At 41.7% G+C, this 21351-nt stretch overlaps 1 protein-coding gene across 1 annotated transcript in view; it reads right to left on the bottom strand.

Moving 5' to 3' along the window:
• The window catches only part of LHFPL6 (LHFPL tetraspan subfamily member 6), a 228605-nt gene that overhangs the window by 12191 nt on the left and 195063 nt on the right, over window positions 1-21351 (bottom strand). Inside the window, exon 2 of the mRNA XM_040991482.1 lies at window positions 16675-16773. Coding sequence (XP_040847416.1) covers window positions 16675-16773 — 99 coding nt within the window. The remainder of the gene's footprint in view (window positions 1-16674; window positions 16774-21351) is intronic.

Below are 21351 nucleotides of genomic sequence, written 5' to 3'. Positions count from 1 at the left end.
CATTCCATTCCTGCCAATCACAGCCCAATCATGCAAGCCGGTTGCAAATTAAATCACTCACAAAGGAATGACTCTCTAGCATGTATCATGCGATCTTCCTGTCAAAGGATACAGGAAGCCGATACGTGCTTCCTTCCCCTGGTGCGCAGGTGGAAGGGAAAAGGCCGCTGAAGCACCTGCTGCAGGAAATGCATGCTGAAGAGCAGGGCAGCATGCAGGACACAAACAGCCTGTTTCTTCGCACCAGATTCCCCCAGCCTGGTGAGAAGATGATGTGATTAGACACTGCAAGCCACAGACAGTGCTTCCCTCAGAAAGAATGGGGTTTGATATTGAAGGGTTTTACACAGGCATGGCATGTGCACTGAAGAGAAAGACTACAGGCTTTTCCTGGGCAGACAAACTCTTCCCCAGTGGCTCCTGCTCTGAGTGCTCCAGGCTAGGCAGAAAGGCAGGAAGGGTGGATGGGGAGGCAGGGATTATCGCAACAGGATTAAAGCGGAAGAGGACGAGGCTCTTCTGCAGCCTAGCAGTGAGCCAGCACATCACAGCTCTGTTTCCACCTTTCTCCTCTCGCTTCTCTAGCCACATAGCACATCATAGCTTTGAGTCATAGGGACCTTGGAGAAGGGTCATCCAGGTCAGTGTTTGGCAATCTTACTCTGTGAATGGCCAGATGAATTTTTAAAAATAGTTCAAACAAATATCATAGGTAACAAATAAACAATAAGAATGATCAGGGCTATATTGTCATACGATGTTATTTCTAGGGGTGAAGGGCTTGACTCGGGAACTAAGAGAACACTTGGGATGCTGCAAGCGCAGTATCTGGACTTGGGACCCAGATCCACTTCTGATTCCAGCTTCCTGGTAATGTACATCTTAGGGACAGCAGGTGAAAGCTCAAGTACTCGGGTCTCTGCCACTCATGTGGGAAACCCAAAGTTCCCGGCTCCTGGTTTTGGCCTCATCCTAGCCAGGTTGTTGTGGGTATTTGAAGAGTAAACCTGCAGATGGACAATCTGCTTTCTGTCTTTTTCTGTCTCTGCCTCTTAAATGGAATACAAAGTAAAGGATGTTTTACATTTCCAGAAACATATAAGCCATAGTTAGTCAGGCATTTTACATCCCTTGCATCTTACCAATGAGGACACTGATGTTCAGAACACAGAGATGATTTTCTCTGATCCACCCTCTCTCTTTCTCTCAAATTTATTTATTTATTTGAAAGTCAGACTTATACAGAGAGAGGAAGAGACATAGAGAGATCTTCTAACAGCTGGTTCACTCCCCAGATGGTAGGAATGACCAGTGCACTGCCAGTCTGAAGTCAGGAGTATGGAGATCTTACAGATCTCCCCCAAGGTTGCAGGAACTCAAGGACATGATCAATTTTCTATTGCTTTCCCAAGCACATTCACAGGGGGCTGGATCACAAGTGTAGTAGCTGGGTCTCAAACAGGTGCTCAATGGGATGCTGGGGCCCAATCTCAAGCATGTTTCTTCACTATGAGTGTCCCTTGCTTTGTTCATAACTCATCATATCCTGCTCCCCAATCTGAAGCACCTGCTGATTCTGAGATACTCTTTTTTAAAAAAAAAATTCAATTTTCATTATTATTTAAGGTAGAGAGACAGAGAAAGAGGCAGAGGCAGAAAATCAGAGATCTCCCACTTGCCATTTCATTTACCAAATGTCGGTGATAGCCAAGGCTGGGGCAGTCCAAAATCAGGAGCTTGGAAGACCAACAAAGTCTCCCACATGAGTGAGACAGCACCTGCTGTTTCCCAGTAATTACCTAGGAGAAGTGGGGTCAGCAGTGGAGGTGAGACTTGAACCTAGGCCCTCTGATATGAGACACCAGGATACCAGGGGGCATCTAACCCATCGTGCCAAATGCTATCCTAATGCTGACTTATTGTTATTCTTCTAAAATTTTATTTATTTTCATTTTATTTGAAAGACAGAGTAGAAGAGACACGGACAGAAATCTTCCATCTGTTGATTCACTCCCCAAGTGCCCACAACAGCCTGGGCTGGAATAGGCCAAAGACAGGACTGTCTAATGCAGTCAGGCCTCCACAAGTGGGACCTAAGTTCTTGAGGCTTAATCTGCTGCCTCCAGTGTGGGCATTTTCAGGAAAAAGAATCAGGAGTACCTGGGTCTCCAACCCAGCTGTTCCAGGAAGTGACTTTCACTGCTTTGCCAAATGCACATTCCTATTCCTAGGCAAAAAAATTGTACCGACTAGGGAATTAGTAGGACAGTTTTTTTTTTTTAATGTGGAAAATGAAATTAAAAGACATGCTTAATTCAGTGCAGCAGATTATAAAATTGGTCCTTAAGAAGGGTCTTCCAGAAGATCATCAAAAAGGGCATTGTGAAACTGTTATGTAGCAACTTCTGAATTTTTGCATTTTTAGTAACCTTCCCAAAAATTAATTTGAATTTTAACTGACATAAATTTGTGCAATTGAAGGGAAACAAGAAATATCCTAATATATTTATTGGTTACTTAACATTCAATCAGAGTAAAAATATCTACATGATCAAACATTCCCCTTTTCATTGAGGGGAACACCCTTTCACGCAGTTGTTTCTTCGGGGCTGGTAGTGGAGAACACTGCCCCTCCCCCAGCACACCTCGCTCCCAGGCCACTATCATGTAGCACCTGTGACTCCACCTTTCCCTTCCCCTTTTCTTTCCTCTCCAACCACTGGTAATCACTCTGAATTGCCTAAAAATAACTCCATGTGCATTAATTTTAAAAATTGCACTAAATAATCATTTCAGTCCATCATTCCATGTACTTTTTTCTGAACATCTGTTTACTTAAGAGGCAGAAAGACAGATACACAAAGATGTCATTACTGGGTGTAGATGTATAGAAACAAACGCTTCCTTCACATCCTCTCAGCCCTGGGTTCCTGTTCCCTCAGATCCCAGTTACCCAAGATCCTCCCTCTTAAACCCTGCATCACCCCAGGCAGAGATTCCTGGAAGACTCGCTTTACAGCACAAGGGATGGCAAGGATGCTTGTCCCACTTAGTATTCCTTCAAGCAAAGCAGTGTCAAAAACTAGATGTGTTTCTTCTTCCAGGAGCAAATGAAATCCCAGAATGAGTGTCAAAAAAACAGCATGGGAGGTACAGCTCCTGAATTCTTATGATCACAATCAGATGGATCTCCTTCTGAGGCATGGTGGATACTTCCCTGAATATTCATGTTTATACCATTTGCCCATTAGAATCGATTCACCCAGGGTGGATGTATGGCACGAGGGGTTGGCTGCTGCTGGGAATGCTCGGATCTCATGTCAATGAGCCTGAGTGTTCCTCTGACTTGCTTCCAATTCTAGCTTCTTGCTAATGTGCACCTCGAGAGGCAACAAGCAATTGCTCAAGTAACTGGCTCCATGCTACCCACATCGGACACGTATCTAATTTGGCTCCAGGTTCCCAGCTTCTGCTTGACCTGGTTGTTGTGGGCATTTAAGTAGTGAGTCTGCTGATGGAAGATCTTTGTCTCATTCTCTGTCTGCCTTCTAAATAAAATGAAAATATGTCAATAAATAATTTGTAAAAAAAAAAATAATAAAAGAATTCATAAGCTTTAAAAAAAAAAGTGGTTTACCCATTTCTGGTCTGGTCAACTGAGTCTTTGTAAGCCTAGGTGCTGCTAATCCTTATCCCTCAGCACCAAATCCATCCTGTAAGTTCCACTAGAGATCATTCACTGTAACGATGATAAGGCAAGCAAACTGTCTCTCCACACAGAGGGACAGTGGCAGGCCTCGTGCTCACACTGAGACCTGACCCAGATTCCTCTCTTCATGTGGCGGCAGCAAGGACAACCAGCAGGGCTTCCTTTAGTGGACAGTGATAAGGAAGGGTGACCATTAATTTCTTTGACCATTGGTTTCTGGTTCCAGCTGCTATTTATAAAGGCTACAACTCCCTGAAATTGACTCTCAGACAGCCAGAGAGAGAGAGAGAGAGAAAAATGAAAAAAAAAAAAAGCCGTCTGTCTGTAGCTAGTGGTCCCCAATGTGACCCGGGGCTTAAGCCAATTTTCTGACAAACCCGTGAGAAAAATGCTACCTTCACATTGATGGTATTTTATCTGTCCTCCCTGGTTTGTGGGCCACCAGGCAGCCTCTGAATACACTGTCTAGACAGTCAGTGAGGTGCAACCGGATGCACACAGCCCTGCTTGATGTTGGTCAGCTGCCCTCAGACAATCCTTCTGTGCTTTGTGGGATGGACCTATATTGTACTGGCTCAGAAGCAGGTGTTACGACACAGCAAGTTAAGTTGCGTTAAAGATGTCCACATCCCAAGTCAGACTGTCTTGGATCAAGTCCTGTTTCTAGCCTCTGATCCACTTCCTGTTAAGGTGCCTTGGAAACAGCAGGTGCTGGTTCAAGTATGTGGGTCCCTGCCATCACTGCCATCAATGTGGGAGACCTGGATGGAGTTTTTCACTCCTGCTTGATCCAGCCCCAGATACTGAAGGCATGTGGGAAAATGAACCAAAGGATAGGTTCCTCTTTATTTATATCTGTATCATTCTGTCTCTCAAATACACAAAAAGGAATAAACAAACATTTGAACAATAGGTTAAATCCAAACTTGCATTTCTTTTCAGTAAATTTCAACAGTCATTAAAACCCATGTGTGGGGGGTGAGTACTCTTTCACAATCTCATTTCCAAGTCATAATGAAAGCAAGTCTCAGATCAAATGCTGTGACAGATTTTTGTTAAACAAACAGATGTTAAAAAAACAAGTATTAAGAAACTCTTAAATACATTCTAGAAGCTAGTTAAATCCTCTTTCCATCTTTCATTAATTTACTGAGAGGAAGAGAGGGAGAGAGTAGGGCAGAGAGGGAAAGTAAGAGAGAGGGAGAAGGAGGAGGGGGAGAAGGAAGTGGGAGGAAGAAGAGAAGGGAGAGGGGAGAGAGATGGAGGAAGAGCTAGTAGGCACTCCTTCAGTTGGTTTACTTCTCAAATGCCTGCACTGGCTAGGGCTGGGCTAAATCAGGCTAAATCCAGGAACTGTTACTAAATGCAGGTGTCCTACATGGGTGGTGGGGCTCAATCCCCTGAACCACTGCCTGCTGCCTCCTGGGATCTACGTTAAGCAGGATCATGGAGGTGGGGACTGTAACCAGGCACTACAATGTGAGACCAATGCTTCCCATCCCATGGCTTACTTTTCAGTAACAAATGCCTGACCTCATTCTCTTATCTTTGAGTGTCTGGATTACCAACTCACATAAATGCGCCATGAGAAGCAAATACAGCAAATCGGGAGGGCAGGGCCAGATTCTGTTCCCCTTGGTAATTCTGTTCCCCTTGGTAATCCCCTTGGCTGTTCCCCTTCCTGATTTCTAGACAAATAAAAATAAATAAACATTTTAAAAAATACAAAAATATATACCTAGTATTAATATGTTTTATATATAGATAGATAGATAGATCCATATATAAATATAGATAGATGCTGTATAGATCAGACACACACACACACACAAAAACACATATATATCTGTACATGCATATAAGCAGTCATGGCTCCTCATTCCCCCAAATGTCCTATGGATAAGTGTTCCTTTATTGCTCTGAGAATGTCAGAGAATCCTAGCCTCGTGATCCCAGTAGTTAATGCCAAGGGTCTTAATGTGTGGCACAGCAGGGCCCATGGGAGCCTGCTTCAGCACCGCGGCCAGCGTTTGTTTAAGTTCACACTGGTCAGAGTCCATGACAGATTGGCTGGTAAATATTTTGATTATCACTCAGGCTTTGTGCCTGAATGGATGCTCAAATCCATTCAAATAACAGTTTTATCCAATCTACAAAGTATTTCAATTTCACCAGAGAAAGTTCATTCTAGCAGTCACCATGCTGAATAAGATTCCAATTCCACTAACAAAACAAACAAAAACAAAACTAAACACAAAGTAAAATAACACCAATGCTATGCTAATGAATAAAACTCATGATTTTGGTTGATATTATTAACAGAAACACTGTCCTAATGGCCTCATGTACCCACTTGAGCTGGGGTTTCCCTTAAATAGCCCACATATTATCCCTCTCTTAGCAGAAAAATTGAAAATGAACAGCAAGGCACTCATTATGGGCACTGTAACAGGGGTTTCAGGAACTGGGAAGGGTCTGAGATCTACTCTGTAAGTTAATGACTTAGACTATCATGTTTGCATGGATGCTGGGAAAAGACGGGAGAATTCCAGGTCAGAGGAAAGGATCCTATTACTGTTTTGTGTCCATCCTACCCGCCTCCCCCATTCCACAGTGTTGCCCAAAGCAGTCCAGGTGGATACAGCAAACAAGCGAATTTGTGTCACAACTGAGGAATCCCATAATTACTCAATTTGCCCTTTTTATACTAAGTAGCAAGAAAATCTGCCCCATCTTTATTACACAGGGAGATACTATTCTTTACAACAAAAAACACATGCTCCCCCCTCTGTCTTTGTTGTTGTTGTTAAATTTTTATTTTGAATTTTTGAGTTTTATGGTACAATTTCACAGAGGCTGAGATTTCCCCCTTCCCCACCAAACTCCATCCTCTGTCTTCTAACACTGTTTGCTATAGAAATGTTTTTGAGGAGCATGTAAAGGAAAGTGTCTTTGATAATGAGAAAAAAGGAACAACCAATCTGGGGAAAACTCTGGCACTAAAGGGAAGGATCAAGATCTAAGTGGAAGCTTATTTAATTCCTTCCTTACGTAGACAAAACACTGATTTTTTTTCACAGATAGGATATAAAATGATTATTAGGGTATGGAAGAATTTATTTGTATAATATTAATTATAATTACAGATGTTTTTCCCTTATTATATTCCTTTAATAAACACTTTCATGGATAAGGAAACCAATCCAAGGAATTCACCTGCTTTCTAGCTTCCTAGACTGGGGAGTGGGTGGTATTTAAGAAGTGTAGAGAACTTGAATCTTGGTCTTGGTGCTACCCAACGTCAGATTTCCAAATGCTTTTTGCCAGAGGCTTTATGTTTTCACATCTTAGGAACCCACTGGAATACTAATTAAAAGCTATGAATACTGCCTCAAGAAACAAAAGTATCACACTTGCATAAGCATTCAAAATAACACAATGTTACAGCAGGTCCACAAATTCTCTGAAGCCCAATGATGAATTAGAGGTGCCTTAAATAGTCCATGCGGTCTCAAGTTAAAATCAGTCTGTAGATCAAATGCTCCTATAACACACAATGTATTTGCCAGTGTCATCAAAAAAAACCCAGATGCTAACCCAAAGTAGGTTACTTAGTCAGATATATAACTGAAAGCTGTCAAGGCATGATCCCAAAGTGTAATATTTTTAAAAATGTGAGCCTGGAAATAAGCGTTTACCCTAGCAGTCTATCCCATATCAGATAGTCTCAGCTCAACTCTGGACTATAGTTCCTAACTCAGTCCAGCTCCCTCCAGTGCGAATTCTGGAAGACCATGGCGATGCCTCAAGTAACTGGGTTCCTGATGCCCATGTGGGAAACCTAGTTTGCAATTTGATCTCCTGGCTCTGCCCCAAGTCCAGACCTGCCCATGGTTGGCATCTGGAAAACAAACTAGTGAGTAGCAACTTTTTCTATTTGTCTATCTCAATCAAATCAATTTATAAATACAAATAATCATCTTAAAAAATACGGATCAGAAATTGCTAAAATCCGTTATTTTAATGTTACAAACACCACAGAGACAAAACTGAACAATATTTCTAGTCATTTTACTACTTAAAATGTCTGATGAACATAAACTATTTGCAAATTCTTACAGAGTAAAGTGCAATTTTTCAACACAGCATAGTCAAGTGAGACAACCAGCCTTTCATTTTTCTCCATCTTTTCCTGGTTTGGAGTGTACCAGTCTCTGATTTTCATACATTCTTCTGAACCGCAGTGTGTGTGGAGTGCTAGAACTCTTTTCTTCTGACTGTATTTTGACATCTGTTATCCTGTCTACCTCAGCCTAGATTCACTCACCTTTCCAAGCCTCTACTAACTGCTATCCAAAGTTCAGATCTACTGCTGTGTTTTAATCTCCCAAATATAACAAAGAACACATAGTATTTGTCTTTTTGTGTCTGGCTTATATCATTTACCATAATGGTTCTCTAGTTTTTATCCATTCCACTGAAATGGCAGAACTTAAATGCAAAATTTTTTTTGAAAATTGAGTACATGAAGAATCTTTAAAAGGTACATAAAAATGAATATTATGAAAGCAGTTTGCATGAATTCCACATTTTTTTGCATCCAAATTCACTTACAATTTAGCCTCAGGACTCCATGGACTTTTTAATGTATGCTCACTCTTTCTCATCTTTGGTATTCATGAGGATCCCATGAGGATGCTAAACCCTCTGGGTGCTCAAGTCCCTTGGCACAGTATGTGACCCAAAACTATGGACGTCCTTGATACACTTGACTTCCTTTCTCCTAGATTACTTGTATCTGCCACAATGCAAACTATATGACTTGAAGGATAATGGTGAGAGAAAAGTCTGTAGATGCAATTTTCTTCTGAATAATTTCCATCCGTGCTTGGTTGAATTCAAATGGGTTATGTTTTCATAAAGCAAAGTGAGAGGCCTTTACTAAGCTATATCTTAAAGTAGAAGCTTCCACATTGTAATTTATTGGTGTGGATTGCTCTAGAGTGAGCACACTAAATGAATGCCCTGGAATTACATTCTGAATGCAGACAGCCCTTCATCACATGAACAGAGGTCTCTAAGAAGGCTGAGCGACCAGAAAGGCTGGTTGTTTATTGCCTTGGAGGGAGCCGAATACTTAGTCACCGAAGCAGTTGGGCTTCCTCCGACTATGGAGACTTCCCAGCATCACCTGGAGCCAGGTTCCTGTGTCTCTCAAGGGTATTCGCCAGGCTGGGGCTTGAAGCAGCTGCTCGGCTTCCTTCTGTCATCCTCCTGTACTCTAGTTCTTACTGAAGAAATCCAGTCTTGGACTAAACCTTCTAAATGACTTTAGTGGTTTGATCTAGTTTCTAGTCAAGTAGGAGGTGGGGCATTATTAAAGAGCTCTTCAATTTGGCTAATTCACAATAAACATTCAGTATTTCATTGTTAACCAGCCTCTTTTGCAGCAATCTCATAACTCCAGTAAGAAACTTACACTAGGCAATGGCCAGTCTATCCACGAGGTCTCTGCATGAACTGAGGGGAAACACTTGAAGTGGTGCTCTCCACGCACACGTGTTGCCTCTTTCCACACACACACAGCTCCATGGTCAGCTGTCCTTGGGTACAGTTTCAACTGTGTGGTCAGCCTCAAACATCTCTGTGAGCAATCACAGCCTTATAATTGCTACTCAAAGTGATGGCTGTTCTATTAAGTGCCATACATGTTAAAAACAACTTTTCCTATTGTCATCTGTAGGAAGGAGGCTTATGGGTAGCTAGTGAATAGAGTCACTACATTTAAAAAGCATCCATGGACACCAAGTTTGACAAATCTCAAAACTATGGGGCTGACACTGTGGCATATAAGGTAAAGCTGTTACCTACAATGTGGGCAACCCTTATGGGCAATGGTTCATACTTTGTTCTGTTTCACTTCTGATTCAGCTCCCTGCTAATGACATGGGAAAAGCAGCAGAGGATGGACCAAGTGTCTGGGCCCCTGTCACCCATGTGACAGATGCAGAATGAAGTTCCTGGCTTTGGTTTGGACCAGCTATGGCTATTGCAGCTAACTGGAAATGAGCCAGTTGATGGAAAATCTTTCTATCTCGTCTGCTTGTCTGTCCCTTAATTTATTTCAAAATAAATCTTTTTAAAAAAATCTCAAAATTAAATAAAAAATAAATGTGCTTGTTTTTATGATGATCTTATAAATTGGAAATGATGTCCCCCCCAAACTTGAGTACTAAGATGAAAGAAAGCAACAATCACAAGTCAAAGTGCTGCAGGGGATTTGTCTAAGAACACGTGGTGAGGTCAGGTTCAGGTGGGAGTAGAGATTTCTTCCTTACTGACAACCAGAAGGAGCAGACTCTCACTCCCCACACTGAGAGGCTGCGCATTTTTGAGTTGACAGTGCTGTTTCTGGGAAGCCAACAGCTTAATTTCAAGAACAGGAAACATGATGGCTCCTTAATCAAATTAAATAGCAAAATGAAAGCAATAATTATTCAAATGTACTTGGCAAATTAGCAAGACAAATTAATTGAAGCACTATTTTTTGATCATAAGGATATAATTAGAAAAGTCTTTGGTGGATGAAAATATCTTTGAGGCATGAATTAAATCAGTTGGACAACCTGATGATGAAGAACTTATGCTGAACATGTGAATCCAAACTTACTGTTAAGGAATATGAGAGAAGAATAAAAACCAATCAGCATAAAACTCCCAACAGCATCCATTTAGTCGGGCTTATTATGGACTAGGTGCTGTTTATTATTCTTATCCCTTGTACCAAGTTGTTCTCTCATGAAGTACTAACATGACTATCTTCTACACTTAATAGGATGCAAGGGTGAGGAACGTCTGGCTGGCAGGCAGTATAAGATCCACGAAATCTTTTGGACTGGCAGTGCCAGTGCAACTACAGGAGGGATATAAAAGTCAGTAAAAATACAGCAGGCAAATTTTTAAGTTGCTAACTGTGTACGATCTATGATGTGCAGTCTAAATACGCAGCTGACAGAAAAGGTTACAGCTCTTTGTCCACAACCACAGGCTACAGTGACAAAAAGACAGAGAGCACTTCAGAATCCCAACAAGAGATAGGCTGGCTGAAGCACCCAATTTTTTCTCTTCATTTCAGTTTCCACTTGCAAATTTCACTGTTTTTTCAATGAAACCCAGTTCTGGAAAACTCCAATCCCAACTAGAAGGAGCCAGTTGGCACGCTGCTGTTCCTTGGCTGCTGTTACCTTTGCAAGAGCGAACATGTGGTGAGCTGGCCTGGTATGCACGAGGAAGGAGACGTTGACTCCAGTGCTGCAGGGAGAGCTCACCCTCTCCTGACAGACACAGGAGTGCTCAGTGCCATAAGTGCCGAGTGTGCTGTGACCACAGGGAGAACTAACCTTGAGATGAAGCCAGTCTACAGATGGCAGGGGACTGTTGCCAATCTACAGATGGCCTTCCTGAACCTGGGCCTGGATAACTTTCTTGCACCCTGAATCAGCCAACTCCACAGCTCATCTTAGCTCTGATGAGCTCTCTTGCTCTGTGAAAAGACGCTAAGTGTCGTCTTTGCTTATTTCAGTCACTTTAAGTCAAAATTTTATAACCTAAACCTAAGGCAGGACTCATGGAAATTTATTAAATTCTATCAAGGCATATAAAAATTAACCTTCTATACTACTTAAGCCTTTTTTTTTTTCCCAATATCTGGCAACTGACCATTTGCAGGTTGGAATGTTAAAAATTCAAATGGAGAGAACTGAGACTTCTGTTGTGGAACCTAAACATACATATTCTCAATGAGACTAATCTAATCTAATTGTAATTGATTTGAGCGATGACTCCCATTCATCAGTTCACTTCTCAAGATGCCCAGTGGCTGGGACAGTAAGGTAAAACTCAACCCAGGTCTCTCATAAGGGTGGCAGAAATCCAATTACTTGAGCGATCACAACTAAAAACTGTGATGAAATTAGATACAGCACACAATGATAACTGGAATTGGGCCGCTCCAGGCAGAATCTACCTCTCCTAAATGCTCACCAGCTGTGCTCCCGGCCATAGCAACCAATACGCGAGCATATACGAAATGAAATAATTTCTGGCCTACCAGGAGTAGTTCTTGGCTGAGATCAAGGATGGCCAATCGGCAACCTCATTGCCTGGTTTTGCAAACAAAACCTAACTCAGCCACTTGTATACCTACTTTCATGCTATAGCTGAAGAATAGAGTTGCAATAGAATCATGTGACTCTGAACACCAGAGGCATTCATTATTTGTTTTTTCTTTTAATAGAAATGCTGGTGACCTCTGGCTCAGACTCATCAGCCAGGCTGGAATGACGTCAGCAAGTCAATGTAATGCCCACTGTTGCAGCTGACATCTTCCTTTTGTAGCCTACATTGCTTGTATCTGATCTCCCAGATATCTGGAAATTCCTTGCTGATTTAAGTTCCCTGAGGGCAAAGAAGTATCCTTTTACAATCACTGCTGATGTCATGTGCACATTCCCTAGCCAAGGGCTGGGCACAGTCCCATTACACCATAAAGGAAGCACATGAACACACAGCTTACTTATAGCCTTCTACACAGGAACAAAGCCATGTCTCTTACAGTATGCCAAGAGTAACAACATTTCCAAAACAGTATCGCATGAAAATGAACTGCACCCCACTATAAGGACAGTTCAATAATTCTCCAAGGCTTGGGGAGCAGATCTGTCCCTAGGTTGTCTCCTGGGAGAGCAGCAGGAATGAGCTCAATTCTCCAAAGAGGAGGAAGCAGGCCTCGGCTATCGCAAGCAGCCTGTGTGCCCTGAAGATGGACCCCAGCGCCGTCCTTACAGACTGCTCAATCACGAACTCACGCTGTGTGACTCATTAATCCCCGTCCCGGGTACCCTCCCATCTTGGCTCCATAGTTTGTAACTTCACTAATTCACTTAAGCCTAGCCTTCACCAGTTTTCAGGGAAATCGTAATACTTTTTGTTTTTCCATGACAGAAAACATGGGAAGTTACGTGGGATGGTCTTAGTGCTATTTCTGAGTGACAGATTCTCTTTGTTTGTTTTTATCTTCATAGGGGAGATAAGGAGAGATCAGACAACAAGCCAGCTGTCATCCACTGGTTCATTCCTCAACCACAGCAGCTGGGACTGGGTCAGGGCTGAAGCACAGAGCTGGCTGCTTAATCCAGGTCTCCCGTGGGGTGGCAGGAATCCAAGTTCCTGATCCATTGTGGTTGTCTCCCCAAGTGAGCAGGAAGCGGGGCTCCAAAGCTGAAGCCAGGATTCAAACCCAGACATTCGTAGGTGGGATTCCTGGCTTTCAACTGTTGGTTAAGCCGCGAGGCCAAACACACTACCCAGGTCTTCCTTCCAAAGGTGCCAGAGCTCACAAAACAACAATGGATCTGAGCGATGCTTTTGGGGGAATCTGGACCTCCTTTTATCTGTAGATGATGTGGCATCAATTTCCCCATAACTGAACATAAGAGCAGTTTAAAAGCAAAAGGGCGGAAATGAAAGAACTTTGGGACTGGCATTGTGATCCAATGAGTTTAGCCATGGCTTCTGTCTGGGTAACTCTGGTTTTCAAAATAAATGCATTTTAAAAAAAAATCATAACCACTTAGCTTTCATGAGGTTAATATAAACATAAGGAATTAGTACAAGTAGAATGGAAAGTTTTCTTTCAGCTTTAATTTGATCTTCAAATTGTTAACTGCAGTGCTGAAATAGCACAAAACATTGGTGACCAAAATTTCAGGAACAAGATCTGAGTTTCACTATAATCTGCTAATTAAAATAGCAACACACAATAACAGCAGATCACCAAGCACAGGACTTTAATCAAGTTGAGGCCTGTGTTAAACAGCTAGGAATGTCTCCAAAACTAGGGAAAGAAAAATACCAGGCAGTATTTTATAACATCGCACCTGAATCCAGCTGGCAGTCTCCCTTGTGCCAGCATTTCCCCCCTTCTCTACATTTAAGGCAATTACAAACTATTCCAGATGGAGGAGGAATAATCAAGCAAACTGAAATCTCTTACAGTTAAAAAAATATATATATACATATATATAAACTAATTAGTGCTTAGAACATAGTATTTTCTACTAAAAAAGCAATATTCTATTTTAGAAAATCAGGGTGGCTGGCAACCATTAAGTCAGATAAACAAAGTCTCACTTCCAAATTTCACTCACGAACATAGCATCTCTTCTATTTCCCCACAATATCTTAGAGAGGATTTATTTTTCCATACATATCCTGACATTAAAAAATAATTATTTGGAATAATATAAAGATACCATTAAATCAAATTCCTCAGGCATGTTCTTCGAGTGAAATATTTGGTGTGAAAAGTAGACATGGATGTTAGTAACTTGGTATGTGTTAACTGTCAGAAACCAATATAAAATCCATGAGATCATTTGGTTTGGCCCTGCCAAGGTAGCCACATATGGGACTTGAAATTCAATAAACCTATGGCAGGGACACTTGTTTAAAAGATTTATTTATTTTTATTGCAAAGTCAAATAGAGAGAGAAGGAGAGACAGATCTGTCCGCTGATTCACTCCCCAAGTGGCTGCAACAGCCGGAGTTGAGCCTGTCTGAAGTTGAATCAATCTCCCTTGTGGTGCAGGGTTCCAAGGCTTTGGGCTGTTCTCAACTGCTTTCCCAGGCCACAAGCAGGGAGCTGGATGGGAAGCGGGGCTGCCAGGATTAGAACCAGCGCCCTTATGGGATCCTGGTGTGTGCAAGGCAAGGACCTTAGCTACTAGGCCACCATGTCGGGTCCAGAAGGCTCACTTTTAAGTTTACATTTTTGAATGGTTTACAAATGATGTTGTAAATACACAAACAGTTGAAAAGTTTCCTTGTCCCTGAATGGTAGTGGAAAAGATATTTATCAGATTGTAATGATGGACTTCAGGACTAGCTACCCCCCAGGTAAGGCACACTGACATTTGAGAAACCAGAAAGGTTATGCTCACCTGCCCTTGCCCTCCCCTCTGCAGCAGGTTACAAAATCTAGGAGACTGATCTGATCTTCCCCTAAAGCAGTTCTAAGATCCTCATTTGAGAGATGCTCCCCTTTGCCTGGAGGAACATGTTTATCTCTCAAGACACAGGGACACCCACAGAACTGAACCAGGCTTTCCAAGTTTCCCCGGTTTATTACCACTAGGTCATTCTTTTGTACCCAATCATCCTTGTCCTCCCCACAACTATTCATCAAGTCTAACACAAAAATTATAGGGCATAGGGCTTGGGGGAGGGGAAGAAAGGTGTTTGGCTTGCCAGCTAGAATCGCCGCTTGGGACATCAGAATCCCATGTAGGAGTGCCTGGATTTGAATCCCAATTCTATTCCCTTCTCAGTTTCCTGCTGATATACACTGTGGAAGGGAGCAGGTGATAATACAACTGGTTGGGTCCCTATAACCATGTAAGAAACCTGGAGGAAGTTCCTTACTGCTAACTGTACAAGGCATTTGGGGGGAGTAAACAGACAGGAGATCTTCCTGTCTCTCAAGTTAGAGTAAGTATGCCTTCATTCATTTCATCATGTCTGCATTTCCTTATAAGATCTCCTATGCAAGGCCCAGCGCAATAGCCTAGTGGCTAAATCCTCACCTTGCATGTACTGGGGTCCCATATGGGCACTGGTTCCTGTCTCAGCTGCTCCACTTCCCATCCAGCTCCCTACTTGTGGCCTGGGAAATCAGTAGAGGATGGCTCAAAGCCTTGGAAGCCTGTACTTGCGTAGGAGACCCGGAACAAGCTCCCGGTTTAGGATTGTAGCTGCTTGGTGAATGAGCCAGCAGACTGAAGTTCTTTCTGTGCCTCCTTCACTCTGTAAGTCTGAATTTGCAATAAGAATAAATAAATCTGAAAAATAAACAAACAAAAACAAATGTTCCCCTAGGCAGTGGAAAAGTAAATGTGTTTATTTCTGTCTTGTTAATCTGCCTTTTGCTTTTAAGGCTTTAGACACAATTCTAGTGATGGATAAGAAAAAAAAATAGTTTGGCATAAATGTTTCAAGGGTTATTGCTATCTGATCTATTAATTCCAATTCCAGAAAAAAACACCTAAGAAAATGATCAAGCAGAAGAAACACTTGTATTCATTAAAGTTCTGATTACAATATGTCTTAAAAGAACAAAAACTAGAATAAACTAAATGCCCAACTAGAAAAAAAAGTGACGTATCACTCAGTATTGCAAATTAAAATGAATACAAAACATATACTACTCTCAAAAATGTTTAAACACTACAAAATAAATAGCATATACGATAGCTATTAGTAAAAAAAAAAAAAAGTACAGTACCTGGAATTTTCATGTGCGGGACATCGCTGTGCAGGACCCCAGCCACATGATCCTTTCTCAGTGTGTCCCTTGGCGGCTGGTCTGATGCCCTTTCTCCAGCCTTCCCTCGCTGCTCTGCTGTTCTTCACCCACCAGGTGCTTCTGTTTCCCCCTGCTCATCCAGGTATTTCCTTTTGTTTAAAACTCATTTCCACTCTAAACACTTCAGCACAGTGGTCCCTTAGGCTGAAGTGCAAATGTTTTGGATTCCTTTGCCCTTATTGCCAATTCCTTGCTTTATTTGCCCTGTCTTAGAGAGACTATGAATCCCACACAGCTGTTTTTAATACACGCAATGAATACTAAATATATAATTTTGAATGAATTAATCAGAACATAAGCTCTTGGGGACAGAGACATGTCTTATCTTTGCATCTTCCATGTTCATTACAGTTCTGTGCAAACAGATGACCAAAAATGACTTGCTCCATGAATGTGTATGTGAATGCATTTATTTGTCACACATGACTGCTGGCTACCATACCAGGATATATTCTTATTTCTTCTTGTTTCCAACTGGTGTTTCTTTAAAAAGCAGATCAAGTTCATTTTATAAAAGGAGTGTCATCTACAAAGAGGACTTACCCAAGTAAAATTGCCCAGAAATGTAGCCACAAGTTTGCCGGACTTCTTCACTGTCCCACCCCAAGGGGTACAGAGCACAGCCAGCACCAATCAACAAACCTGCAAAGAGATAAACGAGAGGGCTTTACCCACATACCTCTGCACCCCAAAATAAAGCTCTACTGTGGTGGGATTGAGATTTAGCAATACAAGACCGCAGTGTCCGTTTTGAGGGAAAGCACCAGCCACAATTCCCTTAAAAGCAATCCAAAGTCAATTTGATCCCAAGAACAATTTCAAGCTTGCTTAAAAGAGAAAAGAAGAAAAAAGTGATGGCTCGGTTTGGCTCCAACTTTGCCTTTTAAAACATAGAAAGCCTTGCAAATCCTGTTTAAGAAATAAAATCCAAAAGTTCTTTTAATCACTCTTTTACAAAGCCAACAAATTCCATCATGAATCCATGTAAACAAGTAATTTAAGACCATGCAAAAGATCCTAATAGGTTATTCTTCATCATTCATTATATGTTTTGGTTCCAGTTTAAGGATCAAAAGAGGCTGTTTCAGCATTGTTGAATTTTACCAGGGGCAGAAGGAACATAAAGATTTTTCATGAACCACTTGGGCACATTGGTTGAACTGGGAATGGTGCTGCCTGTTCTTGGGTTTGGTCGAGAAGTGCAGTGCATTCGTACTTCTCAGAAATGCTTTTGCAGACACAGAACATCATCTAAACACTCTTGATGTTCAAACAAAAAGATGCAATGATGAGCTGAAGAAGGCCATGGTTTTAACACAAATGAAGTCACTTTCACAGCACACTGGTCTGACAGGTTTCCACGGGTGAAGTCTCCAGCTTTTCCTCAGAGCCTAAAACAATCTTAGCAGCAGCTAAAGGAGACTGGAGCATTCACCATTTAAACCAGTAGGTTCAAATAAAAGTGAGATCTTGGCATCAATCAATGAGTATTGTCAACCCTGGCATCACCGATATACTCAGCCGATGGGACCAAAGCATACACAGTCGGACAGCTGAGAATGTGGGTTATCAGTGCATAGTGAGGGTATCCCCTCAATGAGAGAATCTACGGAAACAGTTAATGCAGGAGGGATGGCAGGACTCCAAATGCACTTGCAAAGGAGACTGAGAATTTCTGCTCTGAGTCCCTTTGTCCTACCAGTGGGGCTTTCATCTGGCAGGCAATTTTGAGTAGCTGTAATATGTACTCATGAATTTTTTTCACAGACATGATGAAGCTGCCTTCTATTCTCTCCACAGTCACAAAGCTGAGCCATAAGGACAGGCATCCCCCACACAGACCCCCATTTCCTATCCCGGTATGGTTCCCCCTGGTTCATCCCTTGGTCTGTGGGAAAACAGTCATCTACTGCAGAGGGGCCTCAGTCCCAGGCAATGCCAAGTAAAACTCACTGGAATTGCATTTAACTAACCCTAGTATGTCCCACAGGCAACTGTACACACACGAACTGTGGTAAAGCTGAAGACTAATCCAGAAAACAGAAATAACGAGGTTTTACAGACAAGACAGAGTCGGTCACAATGGCCGGTCACTTAGGGCATTTTCCCTCCCAACAGACTTAATAGTATGCGAAAACAACTCTGAACTACTTCTACCCATTATCAAATGCAGAGATAATTAACACGGATGCCAAATTTTGTGTAAATTGAATTCCATGAATGTTTAAAAAGCAATGTGATATCATTTCCATGATATTCAGTTCTAAAATTAAAAGGTAACACCTCTTCCTGAGATCTTCTCAGCAACTATTTTAAGATGAGAAACACCAAAAGGCATTTGAATGCAACAAAATGGAAAATAAGTTATATTTTCTCTTTTATGGGGAAAGAAATGATAAATTATTTATTAATATTATTTTCAGTATAGCTGAAAAGCTGATTTTGTATATACTTTGGTCTAGTATTATGCTGGCAACTTTGAGTTTATAAAAACCATTACATGAGGTGTTAGGGATTTGACCTGGCTCTCCAAACCACGCAGATGACTGAATCCCATAATCTTACACTGATGGTTAGTGCTGGATTAATGCTAACAACTGATACAGGAGAGGTCAGAAGATGAGGCCTCTGGGCAGGGACTGGATTGGATTAGGTTGCTAATGTGAGCCCAGGAAAGGAATTATGATGATCTTATAAGACGAGACGATACAGAAGGCAGAAGAGTGTTCCTCTGTGTCTCTCCACTGCCTGACTTCCCGTGCGCTGATTCCACTGAGCACACTCACCATCGCCAGCCTGCGTTAGGTGCCAGACCCAATCGTGACTCTCCAATCTGAAAGCCAAAATAAACTTTCTCTCCTAAGTAGATCCTCTTGGATATTTTAGTTAGAGGAATGCAAGGCTGACTAATGCATGAGGGCACTTCAGAAAGCTCATGGAAAAATTAAAAGAGAACTAAGTTTATCTTGGTGTTGGTACAAAAAAAAATAAAGCAAAAAAGCATAGCTTTTCATGTTATGTCTTTTTCATTAACTTTTCGAAGATCCCTCAAATGCATGAATTTCAAGATTATTTTGCACCAAAATAAACTTATCTTTCAATTCCACTTTCCTTGAACTTATTAAAGTGCCCCTGGAGATCTCAGATAGACTAACAGTTCTTGAAGTGGCAAAATACTTTGCAATCAATGTCTTTATTTAGAAAGCTTAGCTGCATTTGGAACACTATAAAATGTGCATTCAACCATATATTAGGAAAAATTTTATCACAGGAAATTTGTGTTAACTATATAAATTTAAAAAAAAACATGAACATATGCTCACATTAAGAAAAAGATGTTCAGGAGAGGGCAACAAGCTTATTCAAATTTTAATGGTAATATTTATGCAGTCTTTGTTGTGGCATCTGCTAATGCTTGCTAACAGAAAAGCTACAGTGCACTCCCTAGATTTGAGAAACATTTCGGGGACAGTTACTGCAAAGCTGAGCAAGCTAATTGGCTGTCAGACGATTAGCGTCTGTAGGCAAATACCAGTGATCCTCCCAAAACTTGGCCACTAAGACATGGTGATGGTGAAAAGAAGTTTCAGGCTGAAAAATGTATATTAGCCCATCTGACACTAAAAGCAGCCAAAGAATTCTTAAGCCCAGTGAAATCTGAACAAACTCCCCCCGCCCCCAATACTTTGTCATAGGAAGAGACATCAAAAAGTTCGTGAAGTTCTCCAAGTACAATAAACACAGTAAACATCAAAAGGCAGGATAGGGGAAACTCTAGACCAAGTCTAGCAACAGCATTTCCCATTCACTGGAGGAGGGAGAGTCAGCAAAGATCAAGGAATGTTCCACATTTGTCCTGTCCAATGTAGCAGGCAGGAACTACCAGAAGTTCAATAAATAACTCAGTTGTGATAGATACACTTCAAGTGCTCAATGACCACATGGCACATGTGACAATCACGCTGAAGAAGGCAATCAGAGACCATTTTCATAATTGCAGAAAGTTCAGCTGGGGATAGCAGCCTTTGATCTCAAGACACCTTGAAAGGATGCTGGATTTGTCAGCTTCTCTTACCCTAGGCGTTCCATTGCTTACTCATGATCACGATCCCCCTGCCTGTTCGGTGGAGGATCAGAGGTCAGGGAACTTGCTCTGTAAACTCTCCTGCTGGCAGGAATTCTGGGTCATATTCTGTCAGAGAGAAGCCCTCGTGTGCCACTTAGAAAGTAAAAGAGATAATTCATTGCTCCCTTTGGCAGCTGTTAGGGAGGGCAAGCCTTCCTCTAGACAATGGCTGTAAGATTCTGGGAGTGGCTTCCAGACATCCTCAACCTTCTCACCCACTAAGCACAAATCAAACGCTGTAGCATCTTTTGATCACTGCACTCCAAGACTGCCTGAACTGAAAGCAGTCTCCATGACCTTCACCTTCACAGACTTTCTTCCAATACATCTGTAAAACTTTAAATCCTTGGGGTTTATCCGTTCCTCCTTGAAATATGCACTCTTTCCTTGGCCAGAACCTGACATTTACGGTTAGTACAAGCCCCACTCACACAGGGCAGAGAGGTCAGTATGAATCTTTATCTACTGCCCACTTTTCTTGAACATCATTCCTTTCCTCTATTGCAAAGGATCCCTAATAACATTTATGCTAATTGCTGAACCTCTCAGGCAATTAAAGACTGTGATATTCACAAGTTGTAACCATCTCTGCCCTGTGGACTCTGGTTAGGGACTTTAATGGGCTGAGGAATCTGTCCTGGATTGCACATTCTGAAAGGGACCCTGCCCTTGTTAACTCCCTGCCCTCTAGGGTATGGACTGAAGTCTAATAGCACTTTATTGTTTATACCAAAGAACTAAAACATAAAATAGAGGCAACTAAATGAGAAAGTGACAGCTTCTTTTCATTGGAAAAAAAAAAATCGCGACCCTTCCATTTTTATCAGTGCTAAAGCCTAGTCTATACTAACATTTTTGATGGAAGCAGAGATTGTATCTGTGAATCACCAGTAGGGAACTCTGTCACTGAAACGCAGCAGAGAATACTCCGAAACTTAAACTGACTGTCCACGTATGTCAGTAATCCCACAGGCCTTAATAGCCCTGCTTGCCTAAGTTGCTCCAGGGAAGCAAGTGGTGCAATCAGAATAGCTTTTATCATATTTATATGGATTGTCCTTATTAGACTTATAAACTTTGTGATTATTACATGA

The sequence above is a fragment of the Ochotona curzoniae genome, unplaced genomic scaffold (genome assembly GCF_017591425.1).
Source record: "Ochotona curzoniae isolate NIBS_2020 unplaced genomic scaffold, NIBS_Ocur_1.0 contig_64, whole genome shotgun sequence".
NCBI lineage: Eukaryota > Metazoa > Chordata > Mammalia > Lagomorpha > Ochotonidae > Ochotona > Ochotona curzoniae.
This window is presented reverse-complemented; position numbering and strand designations above follow the sequence as displayed.